The sequence below is a fragment of the Megalops cyprinoides genome, chromosome 2 (assembly GCF_013368585.1).
Source record: "Megalops cyprinoides isolate fMegCyp1 chromosome 2, fMegCyp1.pri, whole genome shotgun sequence".
NCBI lineage: Eukaryota > Metazoa > Chordata > Actinopteri > Elopiformes > Megalopidae > Megalops > Megalops cyprinoides.
The window spans coordinates 1,687,448-1,715,205 of record NC_050584.1 but is presented as its reverse complement, the minus strand read 5'-3'; the positions used below and the strand labels follow the sequence as shown (position 1 = coordinate 1,715,205).

General features: G+C 38.4%; 1 protein-coding gene across 3 annotated transcripts in view; it reads right to left on the bottom strand.

Annotated features, from left to right (window-relative positions):
* The window catches only part of prkdc (protein kinase, DNA-activated, catalytic subunit), a 125,861-nt gene that overhangs the window by 97,447 nt on the left and 656 nt on the right, over window positions 1–27,758 (bottom strand). For all 3 annotated transcript variants that reach the window (XM_036520687.1, XM_036520689.1, XM_036520688.1), the window contains exons 2-18: window positions 25,501–25,577; window positions 25,304–25,408; window positions 24,969–25,043; window positions 17,971–18,079; window positions 16,195–16,307; window positions 15,927–16,026; window positions 15,488–15,543; window positions 14,841–14,871; window positions 12,055–12,212; window positions 11,583–11,729; window positions 11,206–11,370; window positions 9,140–9,308; window positions 7,813–7,862; window positions 6,132–6,275; window positions 5,802–5,951; window positions 1,826–1,935; window positions 1,571–1,730 (exon numbers count right to left, since the gene is read on the bottom strand). In XM_036520687.1, coding sequence (XP_036376580.1) covers window positions 1,571–1,730; window positions 1,826–1,935; window positions 5,802–5,951; window positions 6,132–6,275; window positions 7,813–7,862; window positions 9,140–9,308; window positions 11,206–11,370; window positions 11,583–11,729; window positions 12,055–12,212; window positions 14,841–14,871; window positions 15,488–15,543; window positions 15,927–16,026; window positions 16,195–16,307; window positions 17,971–18,079; window positions 24,969–25,043; window positions 25,304–25,408; window positions 25,501–25,577 — 1,919 coding nt within the window. The remainder of the gene's footprint in view (window positions 1–1,570; window positions 1,731–1,825; window positions 1,936–5,801; window positions 5,952–6,131; window positions 6,276–7,812; window positions 7,863–9,139; window positions 9,309–11,205; window positions 11,371–11,582; window positions 11,730–12,054; window positions 12,213–14,840; window positions 14,872–15,487; window positions 15,544–15,926; window positions 16,027–16,194; window positions 16,308–17,970; window positions 18,080–24,968; window positions 25,044–25,303; window positions 25,409–25,500; window positions 25,578–27,758) is intronic.

Here is a 27,758-nt window from a genome sequence, read left to right as displayed (position 1 = left end):
AACAATTTCAGATTTATGGAAAGGTAAAATTAATTGGCCAACTGATGATGCAGACGTCACACCTGCAAACCAGGACCACAGATTTAGACAATGGTCACAGAATAGAATCTCTGTCTGACTATAAAAAATTGGGTACTTTACTGGGTACTGTTAAACAAAAATCTAAACAACCTGATTTCCAATATCCCTGCTAGAGACAGTATGGGACTGTGATGGAAGATCATGCACATTTATTTTGGACTTCAGTTCTTTTCTGGCTGATACTGCATCAGCAGTCAGTAAAACATTGGGCTTTGACACTGACACCAAATGCCCCCAATGGACAGAAATAGTTGTATGGAGTGCATGACTTACTCTTTAATACTTCAAAAAGAATGAGGTGAATGATACGTGGAAAATGGGAGGGTTCTTTGGCCCAGGACGCACAAACTGATTGATATCGCAATACTATGCTGTATGTATGGACGTAAATATGTGTGGATGTATGTAAGGATGTATGTATACTTGATTATACCTTTAACCTTGAAAATGTGCTTAATATGCGGCTCTGCGTAAAGATTTAGAGACATCCTGTTAATTACGCTTATTAAGCTTCAAGCTAGCTTATTATTAAGCTCTTAATAAGTTAGCTTATTAATAACTGCAATGATCTTTATTATTGTTGTTGTTGCTTATGATATAATAGAAACAGGACATTCAATGACATCATCCTTAATGTTCCTATTATTGATATCATATTTAAAGCAAACTTACGTAGTGGTTTTTGTAGAAAAGCTGTTTGTGATAAAGCTCAAAACACCCTCTTGAGCACAGAGCCAGCTGGTCTGGACAGGTTTTGTGGTAGAATGCCATCTTTTTCCTCCCTGCCTTTTTAACACCACGCTGCTTTCTCGTGCTGACCAAAGAAATGTCTGCCCATTAGGCATGCTGGTACTCTTGGCATCTCCCTCACTAACTCTTGCAATGTTTTCCTCACTTGGGTTCTTCCTAAGAGTCCCTTGACAACTCTTTCACTGAACTCAGCTGCCTGCATGATGTTACTGAAGACAATGAATGCATTTATAATAACTACCTCTTTTACATGGTAATAAAGCCAATGGTAACACTTCATGGATCTGTGCTGGAGCCTGTAGTCTGAGCACAGATTTGGCTCGGTCCATGCCCCTCATTCGCAGGCTGTAGTCTTCAACAGACTGTGTAGAACCTTATACCCTCCAGGCCTTTTACTCTGGACTCATTTGGAGATTACAGTGGTAGTTCATTAGAGGACTGCAAGTTTCATGGGATGTGGAACCCTAATGCTACGGCCATATACACAAACAGAACTAAAATACAAATACCAAATAGAATTAAGTATGTTCTAATTTCTGTCTGAAGAGTATGTTGATCAAGTTCTATACAAATCTTTAGCAAAAGTATAAAATAGTTTTTTTTAATGTAACCAGGAAGCCATCAACAGTAGACAACTGCAAATGGCAGTAAAAAAAAAATAAAAAACTGATGATGTAATTTTATTTATATCTATTTAAACTCGGAAAAAGTCTGCCAGTATCAAATCCAATTGTGATACCTGGAAGTACTTGATTCTCTTGGCTATTTTCATGGAGACAGAGAGCATCTTGTAGAAGCCGCTGACCAGTGGAAATCTTGTGGACTGAAGGATGAGCTCATAGCTGAAAGGGTAAACCCACTGCTCGAAGTAGTCCATACGTCTTTGCAACAGTAACTCACTGGAGAGAGATAGCACAGTTCAGACTAGTCATTAACAGACTGATTTATGAGTTACTCATCAGTGGCCCTTCAGTTGGAAATACAAGACTCCTACCTGCTGAACTCTACCAGGTTGATGAACGCTGTGAAGTCCTTGGGCCTGTTTGGCAGGACATGGTCCGTGGGGTCAGAGGAAGGAATGATGCTGCTGTTGGTATCTTCTCTCTTCAAGGAAACACATACATCCTTACTGACAAATCAAGACAAACTGAGACCTCTCAGGACCACATAAACTTTAGTGTGCTCTGGGTCTGCTTCTCAGCCTATGGTCTCAGACAAGACCACGGTGTCTTTCCAGCATGCTCAAGATAATGACAACCTCTTTTCACCACTAGTCCATTATGCATGGAGAATTCTTGCACATTCTGGCAAGCTTTTTTGGTTGGTTGCATCTCACGGTGACATAGGACAACAAACTGTCAAACAGTTTATCTGTCAGTCCCCCTAACTACAGGTGACTGATTCCATGAATTATATTCTCACAACAATCATAATTTAACTGAGTGCAATCAACCATGAATATCCACATGATGGATCATAGCTAGCCATCTCATAACTTTTTGCCTAACAGGTTCACAAGCTAGCCAACTTCATATCAGGTGGAGAGGTTGACAATATTCAAAATGTCAGTAATGCAACAGCTTAATGTCAGTAAGCAATAGACCTTATTATATCATGAAATTACAGCAATCTCCGGTTTTAGCTTTCTAACTGATGATGTAATGTACCAGTAATATCAATATCAGTAGATACATACCTACGGCAATGTAAGTACATGTATATTTATGTATTAAAATTCTTTTATTGCTTAAAACACACTACTTACAGCTGACTAGCCTGCCCACAAGACATTACTGTATCATTAGTTTGGATTCTGCTTCAGCTCGCTGTCTGTCTGGGAATGTTAGTACAGAGTCAGACCATTGTGAAGTCTGCAAATTTGAAGAGGACTCAGCAAACACCACTCAGATAATGCTGGAGTATGTCTTCTTTAGCAAGGTATTTTATAGGGGTGTGCCCAATAGTCAGAACTATTTTGGCAGAAATCCGTGGTGAAACTCAAGCCTAAGTATTTCCAAGATGTAAAACTCCTTAAGCCATGAAGTCATTTGTAATTCAATTTTAACTGAATAGAACAACTGCCAATCAGTACATGAACATGGTGATTGGAATACATACGTGTATCACTCTATCCAAATGCACACCTCAGTGATACACCATTCTGCTGATCGTCTTGCTTTTTCTCAGCATTGTCATCAAGCCAAAAAGTCACTGCCAGCTACACCATTTTCTATTCATTTGTTCTGTTTATCGTACCGAATCAACTACTTCATTAGAAGAGGTCCGTGTTACTTGCTTCGCATTGGTAGCTTTGAGGTCTAAGTGTGGTGTCTTCAACTTAACCAACCTAGTAGCAGTAACAAATAATATAACTAGCTAGTTAGCAAGTGTGTCAATTTGCTGTCTCCATAAGGGAAAGAGGCAAAAATGATCTGGTTAAATCACCGTGTACTGTAACAATGTCACTGAATGACACAGTCTTAATTTTAGTCAGCTAACCTGGTTTTATTTCTTTCTAGGCAGCTAGCTAGCTACATTACATCCAGCTTAGCTCAGGTGCTGTTAACATTTGTGAAATGTACACACATTTATGATGTTATTTACAACCAAATAACATCTCTGACAGGGAAAGTACTGTAGCATACCCACAATTGCATTAATGATGTGTTTTATTCCACTTATGTACCAAACCACTAAAAAGAGAGTAAATATACAGCATCCCATTGTTTTAGGCAATTGTCACCTTGTAAGCTTAATTTATATGTTAAAGAATAGAACTGAACTTTGTGAGAGAAATCTACATGCCGCCAGTTGGCTTCTCCTGAAACACTCTTGAGATGATTGGATATTATTCTTTTACAGCTTCTTGTAAACCGGCTAACTGATTTACAAGCTAGGTAAAATTAGCGACCTAGGTAATGAAATTATATTGCAAAGGCAGACTTTGATGTGATGGTTAATAAAATAGCTAAAGCAATATCTGGCAATTTGTATCTATGATTTTATATACTCATAATTTACAGACAATCAATGTGTAGTCGAAGCTATATTTCAGAACCTACGCTGATCTATTAAGGCACCTACCATAACTAATATAGTTTGCCTGTTTCTTTTGCCCTCAATGTTAAAGGCAGAAAAGGCAGGCACGAACATCAGCCAGCATCAAGGACAGAACAGTAGTTATTTACTGGTTGCTGCTTGAGTCACTGGTCTTAACCTCTCCATCTCTCCAGCTTGTCCAGTTAGTAAAATGACTGATAAGTTATTTTCATACACACTCCGGGGTTAACAGGCAGCCTAGTGACACCTAGTGCTGCAGGAATGGACCAGGCACATGCATATTATGGAAAATGTGCAAGATTTTGCAACCGGGGTAATATTCATGCATGACGTCTAGGGGTGTAACGGTTCTGAAACTGAGACCGAAACCGCAATACAAACGTCCACGGTCTATCCCCCCCCACCAACCCCAACCCGTTGCCACCGCTGCAGGTGCAGCCTGTTGAGCTCTCATCACGTTATTAATGCAGCAAAACTCATTTTTCATTTCACAATTAACACTATAACACATGTAAAGCATGAAATAATTATTCCATTTAGGGGTGTAACGGTACACGTATTTGTTTGTAGCAATTGGCAAAGACAAGTGGATAAGACGAAGACAGCTGCCGGCATTGTTCAACTTGAAATCGGTTGCTGGCAGTACGTTGAACATGATTACTCATTTGAGACGGCATTATCCAAATTAGGGATGGCAAGATTCATCGATTTGCATCGGTGCACCGGCATCAAAAGTTCATGATGCGATTGCCCCGATTAAAAAAGTGTGCACCAGATAATTTGGGATGAACTCGGGATGCATCGTTTCTAACATCTTTGCATCGGTAAAATCCGATTTATTTATATATTAATAGTAGTAGAGGCTCTATGCCTTTATTATTTAGAAATGTGACCAATAATTTTATATTTAGATTTCTCCTCTCTAAACTGTTTCTCAAACACACTCTCTCATCTCCGCTGCTGTCAGTGGCCAATTCTCGTCAAGTTTCTCGGCCAAGTCTCGCGCAAGTTGGAGGCGTGTCACAGGAGTCACAGGAGGAGGAAGAGCTGCACGTTCCACCGAATTACTACAAATCAAATGTTTGGCGACACTTCGATTTTTCAAGAGAGACGGACAATTTCACAAGGCATGCAATTTGCAAAATATGCAATGCCGTTATAAAGTACACAGGCAGCACGACTAACATAAGTAAATGGCACTTATGATTTGCTGTCTGCTTAAGAAGAACCAAAGAAATAAAAACAAACTATCTGTACCATACTGAATTGGTATAGCATCATATTCTTTTGCATCGCATCGTGTCACGTTGAATCGCATTGTGAATCAAATTGTGTTGAATCAAATTGTGTCGAATCGCAGTGCATCGCAATAGGGGTGAATCATATCCTATCGCATTAGTAGTTGCTTCATATGTATCTTTAATGTATCGGATCGAGATGTGTATCGCATTGGCCTTAGTGATGGACATGCACATCCTTATCCAAATGTGAATATCACGGAAACAAGAAAAAAAAGTAGAGTGCAAACACTGCTCCCCGTGGCATTTAAGCAACCTCTCCCTGCTAATTCAGATCGGGCAAAAGCAATAAAAAGCCTCAAAAGCGTTTGCCTTTATGTGCATTCCTTATGTGTTCAGGAAATTATGGCCAGTTTGCCACTGTTCATAAATTCATAATAAATGAAAAGAAATTTCATGTTTTGCATGTCTTTTTTTCACCGAACCGTGACTTTTGCATACTGTTACACCCCTAATGACATCAGATTCTACAGATATGAACATTCTTTGAAAACTTCTGCAATCTCAGAACTGTGGAAAAACAAACGCTCTAGTAAGTGAAGACATTACTGTGTAAGTATGTGGACAGATTTGGTCATAATTTTGCAGTATAAACACAAGAATGAGCCCTACCTCTTCCACTGGGTTCAGTTTCTGAACAGAAAGGTCAAGCTTGTCGATAATCTTCAGGACTGATTTAATCATTTCATCATAAATCAAGCGGTTCAGAGACTTCAAAGCAGCATTCTGTGTTTGAAAAGTCCCATCCAAAACTTCAGAGCCCTGCCACAGAGGATATAGTTGACAACAAAAATATTCATCTAATATACTGGCTGTGGTTATTGTAAAGTAGTGGTGGTTTTCTATATCAAAATCACAAGCATAATAAAGACATTACTGAACAGTGCAATTCGAAGTTTTATAAACTGAACACAGTATATAGATATATCATACAATCAGTACCATTAAATGCTCACAGTCCAGGAGACCTCCAAATAGATCCAGGTAGTCACGATAGGAAGGGATTTTCCATCTCCCTGTGCGCATTTGGGTTGCCTCTTCTGCCACCTCATTTGGCCTTGTACCAAACTGAAAAGGAACTTCCTCCTAAGGAAACACACAGTACCATCAAATGGGCATGACTGAGGAGATAAAAGCTTCCATTTTTCATTTAATAAAGCATCTTCACATACTCTTTGGTGACCTTTCCTCCTATGAATTAAAGCAGCGTTTCCCAACCCTGCTCCTGAAGGCACACCGTCCTGCATATCTTCTATCTATCCCTGCTCTACCTACCTGACTGAACTCATCAGTGGCACTTTTGATTAGCTGAGCACACCTGATTTAGTCAAGCAGGAAGGATACATAGAAGATATGCAGGACAGTGTGCCTCCAGGAGCAGGGTTGGGAAACACGGAATTAAAGCATTTGGACATTTACAGAAAATCATGCAGCATGCTGTGGGGAAGACAGCATTATTGGTGGTTCTAGGCAGAGATTGTCTCTACTGGAAATAGAAGACCTCTAGTTTATTAATGCTTGTTGCTATTTGTGAAATTTTGTGATTTTGCACTTTTGCAAGTAAGCTGAACAAAGAGGGAGGTGTAGTCACCAGGTCCAGCTGCTCAGCCTTCAAGGTTTTCCATGAACCAGAAAATGGCTATGGCAGCGGTGAAATGTGTCAAGGGGAAATTGGTACGATTTCCAATTTCAGAGAAAAAGAGTGAGAAAAAAGACCTCTCCCAAATTGCCCTGATTTCCTTATTCCCTTCAACAGACGGCAGATAAGGCAGATGCAGACTTACAAGATGCTTGGAGGCTTTTAAATTATGTGCAAAAAAAAGTTTTTAATTTCACTGACAGAAGGCAGACCCTTTGCTACAAGATAATCCATGCAGCTGCCTACATGCTTGATCTAAAGCTCACTGGAAAGGCATAAACCCTGTCTAGGGAGTAAATCAACTGTGCACATAGCCCTGTTACTCCACATTCTGGATAAGGAGAAACAAACAACAAAGGAGGGACTGAGAAAAAGAAATGAGATATGGGCTCTGAACACCTCACAGCAGACACTCGGTGGAAGGGATTTTATGGTTCTGAGGCCCTGAGAAAAAGAAATGAGATATGGGCTCTGAACACCTCATAGCAGACACTCGGTGGGAGGGATTTTATGGTTCTGAGGCCCTGTTCCCCATTCAACCATCCTTCAGACCCAATCAACATCAGTAGTTTTGGTGAAAGTGGAGGCTGTTTGGCACCCCCTCAACTGTAGTGTGCAGCAACTGGTATTTGAGCTAACCAAAGATGAGACAAACAGCTTGAGAGCAACAGAAGAAATGATAGTGGATTTACTTTCAAATATTTTTGCGTTACTATATGAATATATATTTGTTGTAGTATTGTAAGTATTGTATTGTATTTATTTGTTCGGTGGAACTAGCTAATGCGGCTTTCAAAGATCTGTAGCTAGTGCTCATGCTGGTAAGAAAAGGAAATACAGGTATCCATTACATAGCAGTTCTCAAAGAATAACCTTCACACAATCACACAGACTTACAAAAATACAAACATTAAAGTCAAAGAGGAATAACATAATTGGTTGTTCAAGGCAAAGCTTGTACCACATGAATTAGCATGATCTCACCTCATTTAGAACAGGAGGTTTGGACCAGACACGAATCACGCCCTGGTGCACTGGAAAAAAAATGGAAAAAAGTTGAATATCTTCCACACCAGAACAGTCCAAGGGTAAAGTCTCTTGGGACAAACGTAATGTGTGCATGCCAGCACACTTTTGAAAACTAAATTTGTTAATAAAAACATTTGGTCAATCAGTTTAAATACTTTATAACTGAATATGAGATGAATTTATAAATTAATTCTGTAGATTAGTTAGGGTTCTTTCCATACAAAAATAGTTAATAGGTAATAACACCTCTGAAAAAACATTTTCTCCATGAGGCTGCCTTTATTTTAAACATGCATTTTAAATAATATATCTGTTGAAAATCACTAAATTGTAACCTTGCACACATAGTATGGGTGTGCCGATTGTTGTAACATGCAGATATGCATAACTTCGGACAACTTTCTGACTATGACTATTATGCAACTGTTTTCAGAGAAAGACCTTACCCAGCATTGATGACATGAACTGCAAATGCACACCCCAAATACATATACAGACCTAAATAGGAAGGGTCATTTCACAGGTGTAACAAAATAACTCAAAGTAATCACTATTTCTTTTTGTTAATGCAAGACATTGAGCTCATCTGGCTCATCCTGTGATCTTAGATGCCTTTCAGTTGCTGCTGCCACACTCTTCCACTTATACTGCAACTAGCTACTGCGTATTGTGGGATTGTGGGTAGGATGGTGTTTTGCCACAGCTCTACACTGGGCAAATGCACTTTTAAAGGTAATGGCACCATGAACCTGACTGGCAGGTACAATTTCGCTTTCCCCACAATTAAATCATTAAAAAGCGTCTCCTGGCATTACATTGTTGCATGTTGCCGGGTCCCCCTTCCAATTCATGTCTCAATTGGTCTGTCCTGTCCGGATAGCCAGTTACATTACATTTAGTCTACACAGCTGTTCACTGCAACCCATCCTAATTCACTGCGGGTAGTACCAATTACAGTCAACAATATCCCATCAAAAGGTATTTGTCTTCAGCACATTTACTCAGTGGACCCCGAGGACTATTGAGTGGAAAGAGTAAAAGAGCCTGACCGGAAATTAGCCAGGACCCCAGTGAACCTCCTACTCTTTGTGTCAAGAGCCAAGGGATGCAAAACATCCAAGAAAGCTGTAATTTTGTAGTCCTTGTGAAGATGCTTCAGTGCTTTATAACTTCATAAACGCTGCAGTTCTGGTCTGTGGAGCATTTTTGGTAAAGCATAACGAAAAAACTAACTTGGATTTATTGACATTAACATAGACCAGCGTGGTCAAATCTCACTCACCCACAGTTGCAATGAAACTCCAGAGCATTGGACCTTTGCTTGCCATGGCAACCAACACCTTGATAATTGAGCGACAGCAGGTAGATTGCATCCTCTGACTGTACTGGGGGTAGCAGTCAATCTGAACAACCAAGAGGCGTTCCAGCACTGGTCTGTACACCTCTGGGACCTGTAAAATGTCAAATCAAAGATGTATAATATAATGTTTTATATTACAATATATCTGTCAGGTTAATAAGGAACAGACGGCATACTGTTATGGGTGTCCTCAAATACAAAACAAAAACCAAAAATAGACCTTGTCTACCAAGAGTATTTGAAAGAATATGGTATTCTTCCCATGTGCAAATTCTGAGAGAACACACATGTACTACGTGAATACAAAAGAAAAGTTGTTTTCACGGGTTCACAGTAGGATTATGAAAACAAATGAATACAAACCATAGCAAACTTGGATGAACTGAAAATCCATTTAAGTGGTATTTATGCTCTAACAAAGAAGTCAAAATGCTGGCCGTCATCTTGCAATATCTCCCACATAATATTCCTGCTTTAAACTGTTCAAAAGCAGTGCTTACTTTTGGCAATACTAAATTTCATTTACCAGGTGTTTGTCCAATTCTACGTTCTATTTAAATCATCTTGAATTATTTTTCATTCAATGTTCAATCTTTTTTTTTAGTTCAATCTTCACACAAAATGATTCAGCTACAGATGAACTGAGTTAATATCACCTTGCATAATATCACAATGTTCTGACACATTTTTGTGACTGACCTCATTGGCCATGCTACTGCCAATGGCTATTGATAAATGGACTAGAAAACAGCCACGTAAAGCTCTTTTGCCCTTTTCGTGTACAGATTTAAAATAATTAATCCAGGGCTCCTGAGTAGCTCAGTGGTTAAGGAGCTCACCTTGAGTACAAGCTGAGCTCTACAGCTGAGGTCTAATCTCAGCTGTGTCATCAACCAACAATGACCGAGAGCCCACAATGGCTGGAAAAAAGGCTTCATTCTGCTGGAGATAAGGGGTATGTTGGCAGGTATTGCTTGTCTCACCACTCTCAGGCACCCTGTAAATCATCAGGCACCTGCAAGTTGCTTAGATGACATCAGAGGAATGCATAATGCATGTTTATCTAGGCACACAGCTGTGATCTCAGCACTCTCATCGGCTCTCACTCAATTAAAACAATAACACCTCAGCCCTCTGTCTTCAGGTAGGATCAGAAAATGTATTACCTCTGGGCTCTCAGGTTCAGAGGAAATCAGACATTCATATTACCTTGCCAATTCACTAAAACTCTACAGCATTTAATGTTATGTTAGCCTACTAGTTTTTGGTGGAGTTTTACAACCTTGGAATTACCATGTTACCAAGTCACCGTGACAGCTGCCATATCTGTACAAGTAGCACTGCACATGTGACATGCACTCCTTTGGTACGCTTGCCTTTTTCACACTGTACGACTATATACAGATATGCTACATCTCTGACAACCTAAAATTGTCTGGTGGGCTGCTGGATGCTCTCAGAACCCTGGTAACCCGACATTACCCCAGCAGGAAAAAGCCAGCTATATTTCAATACTACCTGGTCATCGTTGGTCAATAACATAGCCAGGACTCATGTCTACTGGACTACAGGGCTCAGTCTGTGCTCAGAATGAGTGCCTTTGTTGCCTAAGATACTCAAGAGCCTTTTAATCTGTGGGGCCTGAGGTTGAAAATAAATAACCTGATAATAAAGAGACTACAGCAAAAACAGGGACCCAGACATACTCATGGCAAGTCTTCATTCACATGCTAGTCTCCACACAACTATACATAATCCCATGCTTCATCATTCAAGCTATATGTCTGAGAACATTTATACTACAATATCAAACACACAGCCCAACCCTAACACACTGTAAATTACATGACAGTGATGTTTGTCCTGGTATATCCAAATCTACAGATACAATAGTACTTAAATTCCCATTCGCATTCAGACTGTGTTGTAATCAATGTAGCAATACAAACCACACAGAATAGCGTAATAGCCCAAGTTTCAGGATTTACCCTGTCGAGATGGAAGAGGATGCTGGCGATGGAGTCCAGGAAGCTGGGCAGCTGAAAGATGTTGTCCTCCTCTGTGTCTGATTCAGTAAGGTACATTTGTTTGCAGCGCTGGATAAGCTCCGTATACATTAAGTCCACATCTTGAGGGCACACAACTTTACATGGCTATAGTGTCACAAAAGAGAACAAGGTGCCATATTGTAATCAGGGTCACTGCACGCTTACCATTTTGATTCTTTGAAAATATGAAAATATGCACCACTTTCACACCTCCACTACATGTGTGGAAAATGTCAAATTCATGTGTTACATGAGCCTGCCAGCTCAGCATGTGAAAATGTACAAAAGCTGGTGGAGTCACAGAGAAAGCAACGTACAGCTGCAAAAAGCCCATATCCTCGAATAGCAATAGAGAGCTCCTTGTGTGTTGACTCCATGGTCTTGATGATTGCACAGAATTTTTGCATGAAGAATTTCAGTTTATTTTTGTGTAGCTCAACATCCTCAGCCACCAAAGCAGCAACCTGTTAGATAAAATATGAAAATTATATTTATTATAAAGCCCTTTCATTTCTTCTTCGTGAGACTGCAGGAGACTTGGGGTACAAAGTCAAAGTATTTGCTATATATACAAACAACTGCTAATCTCACTCAGTGTAAAGATGTTCAAATTTTCTGAAGACTTAAGGTTTATTTGCAGGAGGGGGTGAAACTACATAAGGATGTGGCTGCACAGTGCTAACTGAAATGGTTTTCAAATAATTTGCAGCTGAATATAAGAAAAACAAAAACAAAAAAACTGCAGTAACAAACATTTCAATGCCTGATCAAGAAGTACTCATCAAATACCTGCTTGAAAAAGGCTTCCAATGCATAATAGCTTGTCTTCTTCATTTCTGCATTTCTGTGTCCACACCATTTGGACATGACATCAAACACTGTCCTGTAGTGGTCCATAAGGCAACTGCTGAATTGAGCAGCATGTTTTGCAAACAGTCTTAGCCCAGCTGTAAATGACAATTTAAGGCAATTTAATGACAAGTGGCATGGTGAAGACTAAATGATCCCACTGGTTTACTATATAATTTACCATACGATAATTTCTTTGTAACATCTTTTGGTGTCCTAGAAATTATATTATTGCTACTCACAGAACAGAACTGCCAGCTCCCAAGAGGATGGAGAGGGGCATTCTGTCATTTAGTTCATGAAATGTTTTCTACTCATCATGGATGTAAATTGAGTGTTCTCTCTCTCTCTCTCTCTCTCTCTCTCTCTCTCTCTTAATGTGTCATAGCTACTTGTGATTTATTGCAGTATTTTGTGGCTGCTTGCCATAGCTTTGAGCTTTATAGTTATTTGTAGTACTTTGCTGGACCTATTTGCAGCTGTTCACAGTACTTTGTGACACTCTGAAGTCATTTCTGGTAGCTGTTTGGGGTTGTTTATAGTACTATGTGGTAGCTCTGTGTGTTATGTTGTGTTACTCTGTAGCACTCTGTGGTACTCTGGATTGTTTGTGGTGCTTTGCAGTATTATGTGGTACTACGTGGTATCGGCTTGTGGTACTTTGTGGTTGTTTGTAGTACCACAGTAGCAAGTGGTTATTTCTGGTACTATGTGGTTGGTTGTGATAATCAGTAGGGCCCAGACACAGCTCTCACAGAACTTGAGACATGAAGGAACCCCAGCCTCATCTAGATCTTTTGATGTTGACAATTTCAAGAGCTTTAGTTTAAATAAAGGAGAAATTTATGACAACACTTCTAATGCTTAAAAAAAAAACAGGGTTCTTGCTCCTGGCCACGTAGTTCCAGATAATGTCAGGGTATATTGTGACATGTCTCTAAAAGTTCTAGTCTCCAGAAGCTGTGGCAATATTTTGTGTAGGTAGCTGGTAAATTGTCCAGTGGTTTCAGCAACACTTTCTTAATTATGTGTCAGTTGCGTTGTTGTGCTGTGCCACGTCCTGCAATCATTTTACTTTTTTTAACCTTTATGATGTGGTCCTCTGACCTCGCTGGATCAGGAGGATTTAGTCTTCTGTGAATACATTAAGCTGATTTTATCAGAAAACACAGCAACCAGCTACATAACAAGAAAAAAACAAATTGTATTTTGTAACTATTATAATACACTACATATTAATGCCATTGTTTGAGAGGTGCAAGCAACGTGTAATTTCAGTCATAGTACCATTTGCTACAACTGAAACTGTAGCTGGCTAGAACGGCTATATTGATTATAGACACTTACATTACTGACCATCATAACAGGACCATTGTAAAGACACAGTTACAAAGGGGAAAACACAGTGCTATGAAAGAGCTAACAAACTGTTCTAAGCTAGCTAACTAGCCAGCAGTCTGAACAACTAACTAATTAGCTCAGACCACAGACAACCTCTTTTCCATTAGGGCCGGGCGATATAGATCAAAAATCCTATCTCGGTATTTTTAGGCTGAATGGCGATACACAATATATACCCCGGTAGCCCGTGTGCACCATTAACACTAAGCAAGCTAATTAAGTTTTAGACCACAGGGTCACATAAAAGTAAATATCGCATAACATGTCAAATGTGTAGACATACGACTGAGAAACATTAGAAAACTAGGTAGATAGCTAGTTACTACTTTACTATCTCACAAACTATTGTTTAAAAGTAGCAAGTGAGTGAGAGAGCTACATTTCCAAAAACTTAATTACATTTCTAAAGACCGCCCCCACCATCAGAGGAAGCAAAAAATTATGGGCGGGCATTTGGTACTGTCAGCTGTACCGTGCCTACGCATGCGCACTACCTGCTGGTTGCACGTTCTAATGGGTCGCAAAAAATGATAGGACACCGGGTTTGCGCGCAGACGCAGAGGAAGAATGGGTGCGGGGGTGCGGGGTTGCGCAGAGAGGAGAGATGCAAACACTGGCACGGCTTTACGGAAGAAACGGGTTATGTAACGCAACATCAAACTATATCGATATAAACGGTATTGTCTCATCCTATATCGCGTTTGAAAACATATCGATAAACCTTAAAAAGTCGATATACCGCCCAGCCCTACTTTCCATCAGTGTCCATGTGTTGCAACCAGCTCCTGTGTGAAACTCTAGAGAACAAAGATGCCTCCATAAAATTTCCCCACAGTTAATTTTAAATAGTCCTTTTCATCTCAACAATATGTTTGAATATTGTAATCCTTATGGGTGGATGAATAATGTGGGAAAAGAAAACTTATAGCTAGCAAGCTGGTTAGCTATCAAGTTATATTTATGCAAACACAATTCTCCTCATAAAAACATATGCCTTGTTTTGAAATTTGTCTTGTTGAACTTTTGTGTAATTATGAAATAAATGTGTGCCAGGTAGCAAGGCTAGCATTTGTCAAAAAACATTCAAACAACATCTTTATTTACTTAAGACCAAACATCTATATTTGACAGATATGGTACAGTTCAAGAACTCACCATTAATTACATGAAAAATTACTAAAAGAAGCAAATGGGTGAACAATAAATGTTACCTAGTCAGCAAAGGATACAATGTGGATGTTTTAACACATAGCTAGATAGCTTTACTTTATCCATCATGCATTCACAATGAAAAGCCAAGGATTCAATGCCCGTACAAAACTTACCAAAGGTGACTGCATACCGTTTCATTTCAACCTATTTAAACAAAGTAACAAGACAAAAAGTGACAGAAATTTTAATGAAATAGCAAGTCTGATTCCCTGGTGGAACATTACAATTGTACCCTTAAGCAAATCACCTGTATAATTTCAGAAAATATTCAGCTGTAAAAGTGGACAGCGGTGGTCTTCACTAATCACACAATATGCTAGATCCTTATTACAGAATAATAATAATAATAATAATAATAATAACAGATTAAGATCCATATCACTCTGAAACTAGTGGCTGAAACAAAGCATGGCTGAGCTTGTTAACTGCTTCAATCTCCTCCAGCTTTACTACTGGATATGGCATTCATGCAGCAGAAGGCCCTGACTCAACTCAATACTTACTGAATATTCCACTGGTTCTTTTTGCAAAGTCAGAAATTTACCTGACCAAGAATTCCTAACTGGATTTCGCACTTTACCATCAAACACGTTCTGATGAAAACCCAAATGTCTGTTTGAGCTTAATGGTTAAGTTGGCCCAGAACTGAATGGTATAGGCCACGTCACCATACGCGGTAGCTCGTATTCAATGAATATAAAGCGATTTGAAGTGACTCACTAAAATGCTCTAAATTAATGCAAGTGACACAGATTCTTACCTGAGGGCTGATTGCCTTTAGAGCATAATCAAATATTTCCTTTGAGGTTTTGGGGTCTGTGTTAAAACAGAAAAAATATTAGTTGTAATCTAGTTAATTTCTTCAATCCTTTCATTTGACAAAACATGGGAAAGGGAATAAATAAAATGTCTAACTATTAAATATTGCAATGTTTATAAAGAGTACTTTTCACTTTTGGAGTGAAAAATACTCACCAATTATTCTTCATATTGTCAGGACAAAGTAAAAGTGATCCTGTTCACTCAACCAGTTCACTGGTTTTCTTTTCTCTTTAATTAAGAGATTTTGGCTGTTAATATTATACGCAATTACTGTTTCATTCAATTGAAATTCTTTTGCATAGCTTAAACTGACAGCATACTTTAAAAATCAGGACAGTCAAGGGAGAACCATGCCTTATACTGTATAACACACATACCTTCCTCTATGGATTTGGTGAAATTAACCATAAGTGCAGTAATTCCTTTTAGGCATCCAGCCACCAGTGGTAGCTTGGGTTCCTTTGTAGATGACATCATCTTCAAGCAAACATTTAGTCAGAGAAAGTATAGCAGTAAGCAAAAAAAATATATAATTACATGCTAATTTAACACAGTAATATTATCCTTGCACTCATATTTTACTGTCAGCAAGCAAGGTGAGGTGAAAGAGCAACAAACACATACTGACAGACAGCAGGATTTTACCTGAGATCTCAGCTCCCCCAAGTAGGCCTTATAGAGTTTGTCAGTGTTATTGATCATATCAACAGGTTGTACCTCACCAAGCACTCCAAGCAGTTCATAGATGTTTCCCAGCACTGAAGCAAAGACAACCAGAGAATACCAACCAATGAAGTATGTCAGGGTGTGACAGAAGAAATGAACAGTGTACAGTAACCAGTTATTTCTACTACTTTTATTATTATAATTATTGACAAAAAACTACAGCTACCATTCTTAATACCAACTTCTTTGTAACAACAATTTAATCATTATCAAGATGAATTGCTACAGGCTGTAATTTTAGGGGCAATGACAAAATCCTGGCAATGTCCTGGCAAAGTGATATTTGGCTACCATAATAGATCACACACAACTGATTGCAGGTTGGTGCAATAAAAGTAATTTCATGGCTCTAACAGAACAGCTAACAAGGTGGTAAACTTATGCAAAAATAAAATAAATAAATAAATGTAATAATTTCATCAAAATTGCGGTCTTGTGTCAATGTCATGCCATGTCACTGATTTTTCAGCTGAGACCTGCAGCATCTCAAAACTAATTCCACATTCAGTTTTCTACAGTTGCCCCAACAGAATACTGAGGCGATGTGAGTTCAGATAGTTGGCCTGTTTTTATGTGTGCTCTGTCAGTTGATCTGTCTGAAAACTAAAAAAGCTTTATTTACGCATGTTCTCATAGTTCATAAGATTTTCGACCCACACAGTTCTGACACACAGTTCAATGGAAAATAAATTTTATTTATACCATACATAAAATTAGTATTTGCAAAAAATGGGTCAAGTTCATGTTTTTTTGCAATGATTTGGAAACACTTTGATGTCGCCACTTATAAACAAACATATCACGTTGGGTCATTAAATTCAGATACTACAGTATTGAACAGTTTTTTGCATTTAAACCTTTGATGTGACATGAAGACATTCTCATATCAGATGGTATGATAACAAACAGGGAAAATAATTTTAAAATTTAAAATTGCTTGAAATACATGATTATCTTGCTTCGGATTTGTGCTTTTCAGTGTGTATGAATTAATGTGGCCCAAATTCTTCAATGTAATTTTCTTGTAACTAGAGAAAATAAGAAAATCTGTCTCTGTGAGTACTTTGGTGTTTTTGTACACTAACACAATTTAGTGGAGATATTTACTACAGTACTTAGTATTGTTTGATATGATAGCAATGCTTGTGGAAAAGTGGAAGCTGATGGAAATAGAAATAAACAGATAGCGAGCAGGTGGCCCAGATAGTGGCTAACCAGTTACATTAGCTAAGGAGAAAACCACCTGAAATATTAACTAACTATCAATCTGATTGACTCCTTATATGGCTTTGTTTGTTACCAAAACTTGCTACATTTGCTTTTATAGTCTTGTTCCATCTTGTTATTTCCTCCACCTCAACAGGCATCACCTGGTCGAGGAGGAAGTATGCAGTGCTACTGATTTTATCACAAAAGGGAACAGAGCTTCAAATACATTTTATTTAGAATATTAGTAACTGTCAGATTTTACAGGAGATCTGAGCTTCCCTTCAACCCAAAAAATAAGATGGTGTCTGCATTCAGCCTGTTAGCACGCTAGGCATTTTTAACTTTACATTTAATCAATCATTTAATCACGAAAATTACATGAATTAGTTTTAACTCTGGAAAATACCATTTTATTTTTGCACCAGTTTGCACAACGTGAAAAACTCATCTTTGCAGTGACCTAACAGGCATAACTAATAAACTCACCTGTGTCAGGTATTTTACTCTTCTGACAAAGCTCACCATAAAACTTGTTGAACATGTCACCAACACTGAAGTCTTGAATTATGCAGGAGTCCTTAGTCATGTAAAGGAGCTGAAGTAGTCATGGAAAAATATATTTGTGATCAAAGGAAATTAAATACTGATCAATATACAATAAATTCAGGGAAAAAAAAATTACAGAAACGTCTGCAGATACAGAAGATCCAAAGAAATTTCCAAAGAAAATTCCAAAAAAGAATTTACTATAATAAATCTTCATGTAATGAACAGATAAATGAAATAAATCTAAGTAATCATAAACCACACAATAACATATTTTCTAGTTGTTCCACACCTTAAGATTGTGGGTATCCAGATGAGATATAACAAACCCTGACAGGGCAGAGACGTGCTCAGATTTCCTGAGACATCAGCTCATGGTCAGTTCTTAGAAGCTTCTTATAACTTATAATAAAGGTTTTGTTCTTAGGTGATATAGGGGTTCTCTACCTGGCTGAACTTTCTCCCACTCTGCCTCCCTTGTCAGTGTCTGTGACAAAGGGGAGTTGGGGCAGTGTGTACTCCTTATCAATGTAGAGATACCTTTTGAATCAATGTTTTTCCAATTAGGCGCCAGACTCTAGGCGATGCAAGGACAGTTATAATTAACCATTCTGGACAGCTCAGGGATGGTATAAGATGTTCTTTGTTCTGCACGGCACAGCACAACGCAGCGCGGAGCAGAGTCGAGTCGTGTACGTGTATCCAGGTGCGGGTGCGAGAATCACCTAGCCGCAGCAGAGACAGACTGGGCGTGAGGATGAGTGTGTAAGGCGTGAGACTCTAAGTGAGACTTAGTGCATGTAACATCTGAAGCCGACCATCGCATGTGAAGTCTTGCTGTATTGAAGACCATCAATAAAAACCTGTTTCTGCCTCATCTTCGACCACGCTCCAGACTGAAGTTCTTTGTGTAACAGTTTATTAGTTAGCCTGCAAGAGCATCAATTCACCGAAAGCCAACATTAGGTAGCCATTTATTTTTTACTAGAAAGTTTTTTTTTCTATAAATGGACAAAGTTCTCAGATCAAACTAAAGACTTCCATACTGGATTCAGAAGAGAAGAATTTTCCAAAGCAAACAGGTGCCAAATGGTCCAGAGCTCAAGTTTCAGCCTGTTTGACTTTCACAGTGACATACAAATACAGCAGACCACATCTATGGCAGTGTGCTGAATTAGTCGCAGATATCATTGCATGTAATACAAGATAATTGTTTCTCCTTTAATCCGTACTATACAAAGTATTGACAATAAGATTTCAACAGGACTTTGCCATATTCAGAATATTTTTCCCAAATATCAAAAACATTTTAAGAGTGTTAAAAATTCATTACAGACAAATGATAGGTAAGGCCAAATAAAATCAGTTTTGCCATTTTCAATTTTCTATTTATATTTTCTTCTTTTCTGTTTTCTTGGCTTTAGATCACATTTTAATTCTTACAAAAATTGAATTTCATCTCTTTGATAAATTGAAAAAGACAAAGTTAAAGATGACACATTTCTTTAATATTTTAAGCAAGATTACTTTTTATTTCAATCTTATACAGTTTCAAAATAACAAAAAAGGAAAAGGGCCCAAAGCAAAAGTTTGGGCACCCTGCATGGTCAGTACTTAGTAACACCCCCTTTGGCAAGTATCACAGCTTGTAAACGCTTTTTGTAGCTTTTGAGTCTTTCAGTTCTTGTTTGGGGGATTTTCGCCTATTCTTCCTTGCAAAAGGCTTCTAGTTCTGTGAGATTCTTGGGCTGTCTTGCATGCACTGCTCTTTTGAGGTCTATCCACAGATTTTCAATGATGTTTAGGTCATCGATGTTTAGGCTTGCGCCTCTTGAGGTAGTCCATTGTGGATTTTGAGGTGTTTAGGTGTTTAGGATCATTATCCTGTTGTAGAAGCCATCCTCTTTTCATCTTCAGCTTTTTTACAGACGGTGTGATGTTTGCTTCCAGAATTTGCTGGTATTTAATTGAATCCATTCTTCCCTCTACCAGTGAAATGTTCCCCATGCCACTGGATGCAACACAAGCCCAAAGTATGATCAATCCACCCCCGTGCTTAACAGTTAGAGAGGTGTTCTTTTCATGAAATTCTGCACACTTTTTCCTCCAAAAATACCTTAGCTCACTGTGGCCAAAAAGTTCTATTTTAACTTCATCAGTCCACAGGACTTGTTTCCAAAATGCATCAGGCTTGTTTAGATGTTTCTTTGCAAACTTCTGACACTGAATTTTGTGGTGAGGTCACACGAAAGGTTTTCTTCTGATGACTCTTTTGCAGTCAAATGTGGTTTTGATTTGCCTTTCTAGCAATCCTACAAGCAGTTCTCTCTGAAAGTTTTCTCGGTCTTCCAGACCTCAACTTAACCTCCACCGTTCCTGTTAACTGCCAATTCTTAATTACATTACGAACTCAGGAAACAGCTACCTGAAAACGCTTTGCTATCTTCTCATAGCCTTCTCCTGCTTTGTGGGCATCAATTATTTTAATTTTCAGAGTGCTAGGCAGCTGCTTAGAGAAGCCCATGGCTGCTGATTGTTGGGACAAGGTTTGAGGAGTCAGAGTATTTATAAAGCTTTGAAATTTGCATCACCTGGCCTTTCCTAGTGATGATTGTGAACAAGCCATAGCCCTAACAAGCTAATTAAGGTCTAAGACCTTGGTAAAAGTTATCTGAGAGCTCAAATCTCTTGGGGTGCCCAAACATTTTCATGGTGCTCATTTCCTTTTTTCCACTCTGAAATTGTACAAAACAAAAATAATACACTAATCTTTCTTAAAATGTTGAAAAGAATGTTTCATCTTTAACTTTATGCCTTTTGGAGATCAGTTCATCTTCTACTCACTTAACTATTCAAAGTAACAGAAATTTTGACCAGGGCTGCCCAAACTTTTGCATGGCACTGTATCTACTAAAGCCATTAATAAGCATAACAACTACAGGCCGTGGTTTATTAAGGAACTCAGAGGCCTAAAGGGCATTAAGGAAAAGGCTTCTAGCAAGAATATCAGTTTATAACTCAGAAGAGATTATGCCTGCTAAATGAAAATGCAATGACAAAATGGAACAAGTGACTCTGCTAATGTCTGGAGAACACTTCCTTTACAGGATACAAAAGAAAGTTTTCCCATGCCACACCCAATCTAACCCTTCCAGACCAGGTCAACCCTTTCTACTTCCATTTTTAAAAACAAAAGCCCCAACAATTCTTCTCCACCACCCCTGAAATTGCAGTCAATTGCACATCATCCCACCTCACCCTAACCCCCTCACTGGCCTCTCTCAGCATGTTCCCTCACACCGTACTTTTGATCAAATAAAGAGAAGATCAATAAAGCTGCCAGGCCAGACAAAGTGTAACCAGCAATGCTGAAACACTGCGTGGACCAGCTAGCTCTTCTACCAACATATTCAACCAGTCTCCATACGGAAGGTCCCCACCTGTTCTAAGTCCTCAATCATTGTTCTCTTTTGCAAAAAGGACAAAATAAATGCTTCGATGATTACAGACCAGTTACTTACATCAGTCATAATGAAAATATTTCATTTCAGTCACATCTTTAGTCATACCTGATGTAGAGGTGTGGCGATGCAGCATTGCAATGCATCAAATAGCTATTTTTAGCGCAATAACAGCTATCCCCGGTATGTGGCATTAGGTTTTTTCCCCCGTATGTTTTCCCTTCAGTCATACCTGATGCGGGAACATACTTCAAGTTCAGTGAAATGCTTCCAGGGCAGAAAAATATCACTTATATCTATATGTTGGTTAACTTACCTATTAGTAGGGCTGTTTGATTATGGCAAAAATCATAATCAAGATTATTTTGGTCAATACTGAGATCACAATTATTTAACACGATTACTCTTTGACTTTGAAAACATCATGCATTTATTGAACTTTAAAAAAAAAAAAAAAAAAAAAAAAAAAAAAAACACTTGTCTTTTTAACAGTGGATTTTCTTGAACTTTAACCCTTTCGCACGTAACTTATTTTTATGCCATGTAGTGAGTGTGTTAGCTGGTTTGTTATGTTTTCATTAGTGTTATTAAGTTTCTTATAGTTTTCAGTTAGCATTTGCTATATTTTTTAACGTTAAATCGCTGTTTCCTCAAAGTTAAAATTTGCTAGAATTTTTCTCATCTAGTGTTCTAATCGCACCGGTTTTAGCATACAAACAGCAAATCATACCGGTGTGACCATACGCGCGAAAGGGTTAAATATAATTCAACGGAAAATCAAATTTAAAAAAATGTAAAAAAGAGATAAATAAAATAAACAATAATTATATGGATGCACCAAATCCAAGATTCGGTTTCAGAATCCCCCAATCTTAAACGCTGGATTCCGTATTTGGTTGAACCCTAAAAATCAAGATATGGTGCATCCGAAAAATAAATATATTTTTATTTATTTATTAATTTATATTGACAATCGCCCAGCCCTACAAAAACACACAGCATATGTTTCCATTCTTTATCTTTGTAGCCATGGGTTTCTATATATATCTACCACATGGAAGCAGCACAGTGCTGTTGCTGTGATATCAACATTGAATACGTACGAGTGGTGTTTTTCCCCCGGAAGCATTTCACATGGCCTCGGAAAACTGGAGGTGTGCTCCCGCATTAGGTATGACTAAAGAGAAAAAAACATACAGGGGGAAAAAAAAAAACCTAACGCCACATACCGGGGATAGCTGTTATTGCGCTAAAAATAGCTATTTGATCCATCACAATGCAGCATCGCCACACCTCTAACCTGATGTGGGAGCACACCTGTTTTCTGAGGCTCACATCAGGTTTGACTAAAGGGAAAACAATATGGGGGGAAAAAAAAACCTAACGCCACATACCGGGATGGCTGTTATTGCACTAAAAATAGCTATTTGATATATATTGCGACGGCTATACCGACCAGCCCTCGAATTGCTTAAAGATGAAGAATTGCCTTTTGATAATTTTAAATTTGGGCTGGATCCAAACTGACTGTTCTCATAACTGCATGATTTAAATGATAAATTCTGCTGCTGAGACAAAATTCCAGAGGAACATTTCCATGGAAAATGTTGAAATTTAAGACAAATTTCCCCCCCTTTGCAAACCTAGTTAAAATAATGTTAAACCACTCCTGTTTAATATTTACCATCACTACAGGAAATCAGCAACTAATAAGACACATGAAGGGTTTTAACTTAAAACTACAGTGTTTTAAACAACAGACCAGTTTGCTTTCTCCTCCTTTTGTACTACACTAAAGGTACAAGTACTAGAATGTACTTTGAAGTACTAGAATGGGCTTTGCAGCCACCAACCAGAGCTCAGTAGACAATTTCACTTCTGGTGGAGAACAGAAATTAGGCAAGACAAAACATAGCTTCGCATTCACCAAACAGTGAGGCAGGTGGTTGCCCGTTTCCATGGCTCAGGTGTCTATGTGCTGAACACCTCAACTTGCTAACACTGAGCAAAACCTTGCTAGCTTCCACAAGAAACATTACATACACTTGACCTTTCCTTTCATATCTTTTCCTTGTACCTAACAATAACAAGTGATTTAGCCAAGGACAATTGTGTGAAATGAGCTAGAAAGCATAACTGTTCATCAGGTTTGCCGAACTTGAAATGTCATGCCACAACACAACAGGGTTTTCCCTATCATAGAAAGGATTAGGTGCTGTGCCTAAGTGTTTTTGCGGAGCACCTTAAACTGAATGAACGTAAAAAGGCATTTAGGCAACATATCAGAATGAATGTAAAAACAACAAAGAGAGATCTATGCGCTGACCAACAAAAAAAAAAAAGAGAGGTGGCTTGATCTCAAACAGAAACGTAAGCTGGCAATAGGAATGACCTGCCAATAAACAATCAGTGTCTGGACGATCATTTGTGTGATTGGTGTGTGACTGATTAACTTGGCGATGAGCATCTAACAGCTGACTGGATATGTCTCTGTACCGTCAACTCGGGGTGGTAGTTACAACCATCGACTCGGATAAGCAAGCCATCGATAAGGTAAGCTTCAACAAAGAATAAAAAGTATAAACTTTTTTTGTTGGGGAGTAATTCTTGTGGATGTTAATAAGAGCAATAGCAGATAAGCTACATTATTTTACAACTAAAGAAATTGCTAACCTAGCTAACTTACATAGATATTCATGTACTGAACTAAGTTACGTTAGCCAATGAAGCTAGTTAGTTGATGTTACATAAAGACACCTCGACTGAACTAACATTAGTATCTAACGTGGCTTGGTAGCTAAACAAAGTTAGGCTGTGTTCACACGTAACGTCTTTTTCTGATGAAAACCGCTGGTCAAAGTATTTTTTCATATAAAAAATAAATGCTGTTCCAAAATGCAGTTGAGAGTGTCTAAGCCCTCTGAAACCTAGGGAAAACCCTGCACAAGATATCATGGATTGGTTACCAGCCTCCTGGAAGATACCTGAAGGGTACAGCAGCAGTGCCCCCATGGGGAATCGAACCGACAACCTTTCAGTTACGAGTCCTGCTCCTTAACCACTATGCTACACACCCACCCCATCATATGCTCAGATATCTTATGGATATCTGAGGATATACTGAGTGGTTGATGTCACTGTATTATTTGATGTTACTTCAACTGAGAAGTTAAAAGCAAGGCTTCACAACTACACAGCAAAGGAGTGGTTACTCAATACAGACAGAAGACAAAAGGCAGTGTGGAGTGTGTATGACACTGTTGTGGAGTTGGTAATGGAACAAAAGAATCCCCACGAAGTAATCTTAATGCTTAACAAAAAATAAAGACTCTTAGATGTGGATTCCTACTATGCTTAAGGTGAGGAACAACATATTATATATCTCTATGAATGAATTAGACTAAAATAATTTAGTTGTGCAGAACATCTGTATAGTTTTGACCTCAACTTTACAATACATTGAAAATAATGATCTACCTTGATCAGAAGCTCCAATGCCGGTGCTCTACATTTTGCTGCCTTGTCCTTTGTATAGACGATAAGGCATGTATCCTGGAGACAATGGGACAAAGATAAAAGTAGGATCAATAATTTACAGTGTAGGTCATATTTGCACATTTTGCGTACCCCAGCTAAGCACAAGACAACTAGTGATGTATATAAATGCTTTCTTCTTCAATTGCATAGTGAAGTCTTGCTAAGGTCTTATGAGGCTAGCTTTTTAAAATGATCATGACCACCTCAAGCTGTTGACATGAATTTGTCTACACCATGTTATGAGGAAGAGGGAAAAAATGGGTCCAAGTAAATACCTTGATATCTATGGCATAATTCTTCTCCCAACCCTTAACACTCGGAGATAATCGCTGAAGAACTTTCTCCAAGAGAATGAGGATCTCCACTCTGGCATCTGTAAGCTGCAAGAAATCAAAGCTTTATTCAATCAAAACATAAAGGCATAGACAATGCATATTTTAAAAACTTGATATACTTTGTGTTTACAGCTTACTTCCTTGCTGTTGAGGGACTTTCGTAGAAAGCTAAGCAATCCATCTTCTTTGGAGAACAGTAATGATATCTGCAAAACTGGAAAGAAAAAACTGGTGGCTTTAAATATATATATATATACACTTTTCAATCTAATTTCATGCACATAATAATTAATGCTGAGTAGGATACAAACAAAGCATATGTAAAGATGGGATGAGACAAACTTATTCTACCAGATCAAGAGCTCCTAGGAAATCAATATCTGTATGCATAAGACACTCCTAGCTGATCTGGAGTTTGAATAGACAACAGTTTGAACAACTGTTAGCCCACTCTGAATTTCCAAGTCGGCAGAGGTTTCCTGACCTTAACGTCAGCTCATTTTGCCGGCCATTCTGCATAAGATATCATTTTTCACCTACTCACCAGCATTACTGATTCATCATTCTAGAACACCCACTGAGCAGAGAGAAGGTAGTATACTGGACGTAACAAAAATATAATAAAATGCAAAATAAAAATTCTTTGATAAGTTCTATTATTTTAAACAAAAAGTGCTATTGTACAGATCAACCAATATACACTGTACTTTAGCAGTGCTTTAAGTTGACTTATTTTAACAGTATCAGTTAATATCAGTTAATTTTCAGTTAATAATTCAACAGAAGCTGTGTTAAGTGCTTACTTAAGGGTCAATAACTATTATCTTCATAATGTATATATTATTACTTTTTATTTTATTTATGCATTACTTGTTTAGCTACAGTGTATGTAGAACTTACATATTTGTTTCTCTTCAAGGAAGACTACAGACAATTCAGATGACATGCTGAACCGAGAAAGAAAACTGACAAAAGGAGTCTCAAACACCTACCAGCAGAGAAGCAAAGCATTTTCTGCGTCAAGCACCATAACCACTGAGTCTAAGTCCATTTTACTTCACGAGTACGGATTAAAAGTTACAAGCATGAACTTTGCCGTACAAGTAGGCTACCCAACGCTGTTTCACGAGTGTGCATTGGCATTCAGATACTAAAGAGTGTGGCACTATTCTGATTCCCCCCCCTTCCTCTCCGCTTGCTTCCCTTCTTATGGACCTGGGGCTATGAGGATAGAATCGTGGCTTAAATACGAAGAAGCGCAGGGTATGTAAAAGCGAAACACTAATCGCAATTGTAATTCACAACTTGCGAAACCGCAATTTGGAGTTTGCAATTTTAACTTCCGATCTGCATAACTGTAAGAAACAAATTGTAGTTGTAGTTCCATACTCGCAAAACTGTACCACAGGATTTGCGTTTGTAACTTCCCGTCTGAGCGCTCAGGTGCGCGATCTTATCACGTGATTTTTGGCCGCTTTCTCTCGCCAGTCTGTGTGCCAAAAATGAAAGAAACCCGACTCACGATTTGCTACTTCCACCTTGTTTTCAAGAAACCGTAAATTGTGGCTGTTCTAGCACAACCATCCAGTAGGTGACAGTGTACACGATTGATTGGCCAGGAACCTTGCAAGCGTCACATAGATTTGTATTTAAATGCAAATCTATTTGCAGTGTTTCTCAGAATGCAGATAACAGAGTAATCTGAAAGGCAACTGCTACATTATATTATCTGAATGCTATTCAATGATCACTAAAAGGTAAAAGGGCATTTATAACTGCACACAGTTTCAGGCCTACTGTTCCCAAATTTTATAATGACCAGTCCAGGATTGCATTGGTCTAAACATACAGGGGGAGTTGGCTGATTCCCCAAATAAAGATAAATCAGCCAATCCGACACAAAGTAGATTTTGCTTTGTTGTTTTGGATGTCCCGTTTTTTTTTTCAAGAAAATAATCACCTTCAGTGAACTGTATTTCTCACATCTCATTTTGTACATAAACAGTACCTTATATGGCGATTGGGTACACTTTGTATTCCATACAAACAAGTTTATGTTAAATCTGTCTGCCTTGTGGTAGCTCTATAAGCATTGGCTCTGGTTGTCTTTTCACTTCATTGTGAACACGACGACTCCAAGAAAACTTAAGTGGAAACTCTTTTTGAGAATTGAGTAAATAACGTCATTACACCAGATACTTTTTCTGTTCCGTATCATAGTTCCAACTTTGAAATGTCTCATTTTCATCCCTCTGGATGAAATTAAACATTTATAAACAGACTCCTAATGCAAACGATCATACTCTAGCTTCTCTTCCCTCCATCTTGCACTGAGCAGAACAGCATCGCATGATGCTTGCAAGGTTCCTGGGCAATCAATCGCGTTCACTGCCAC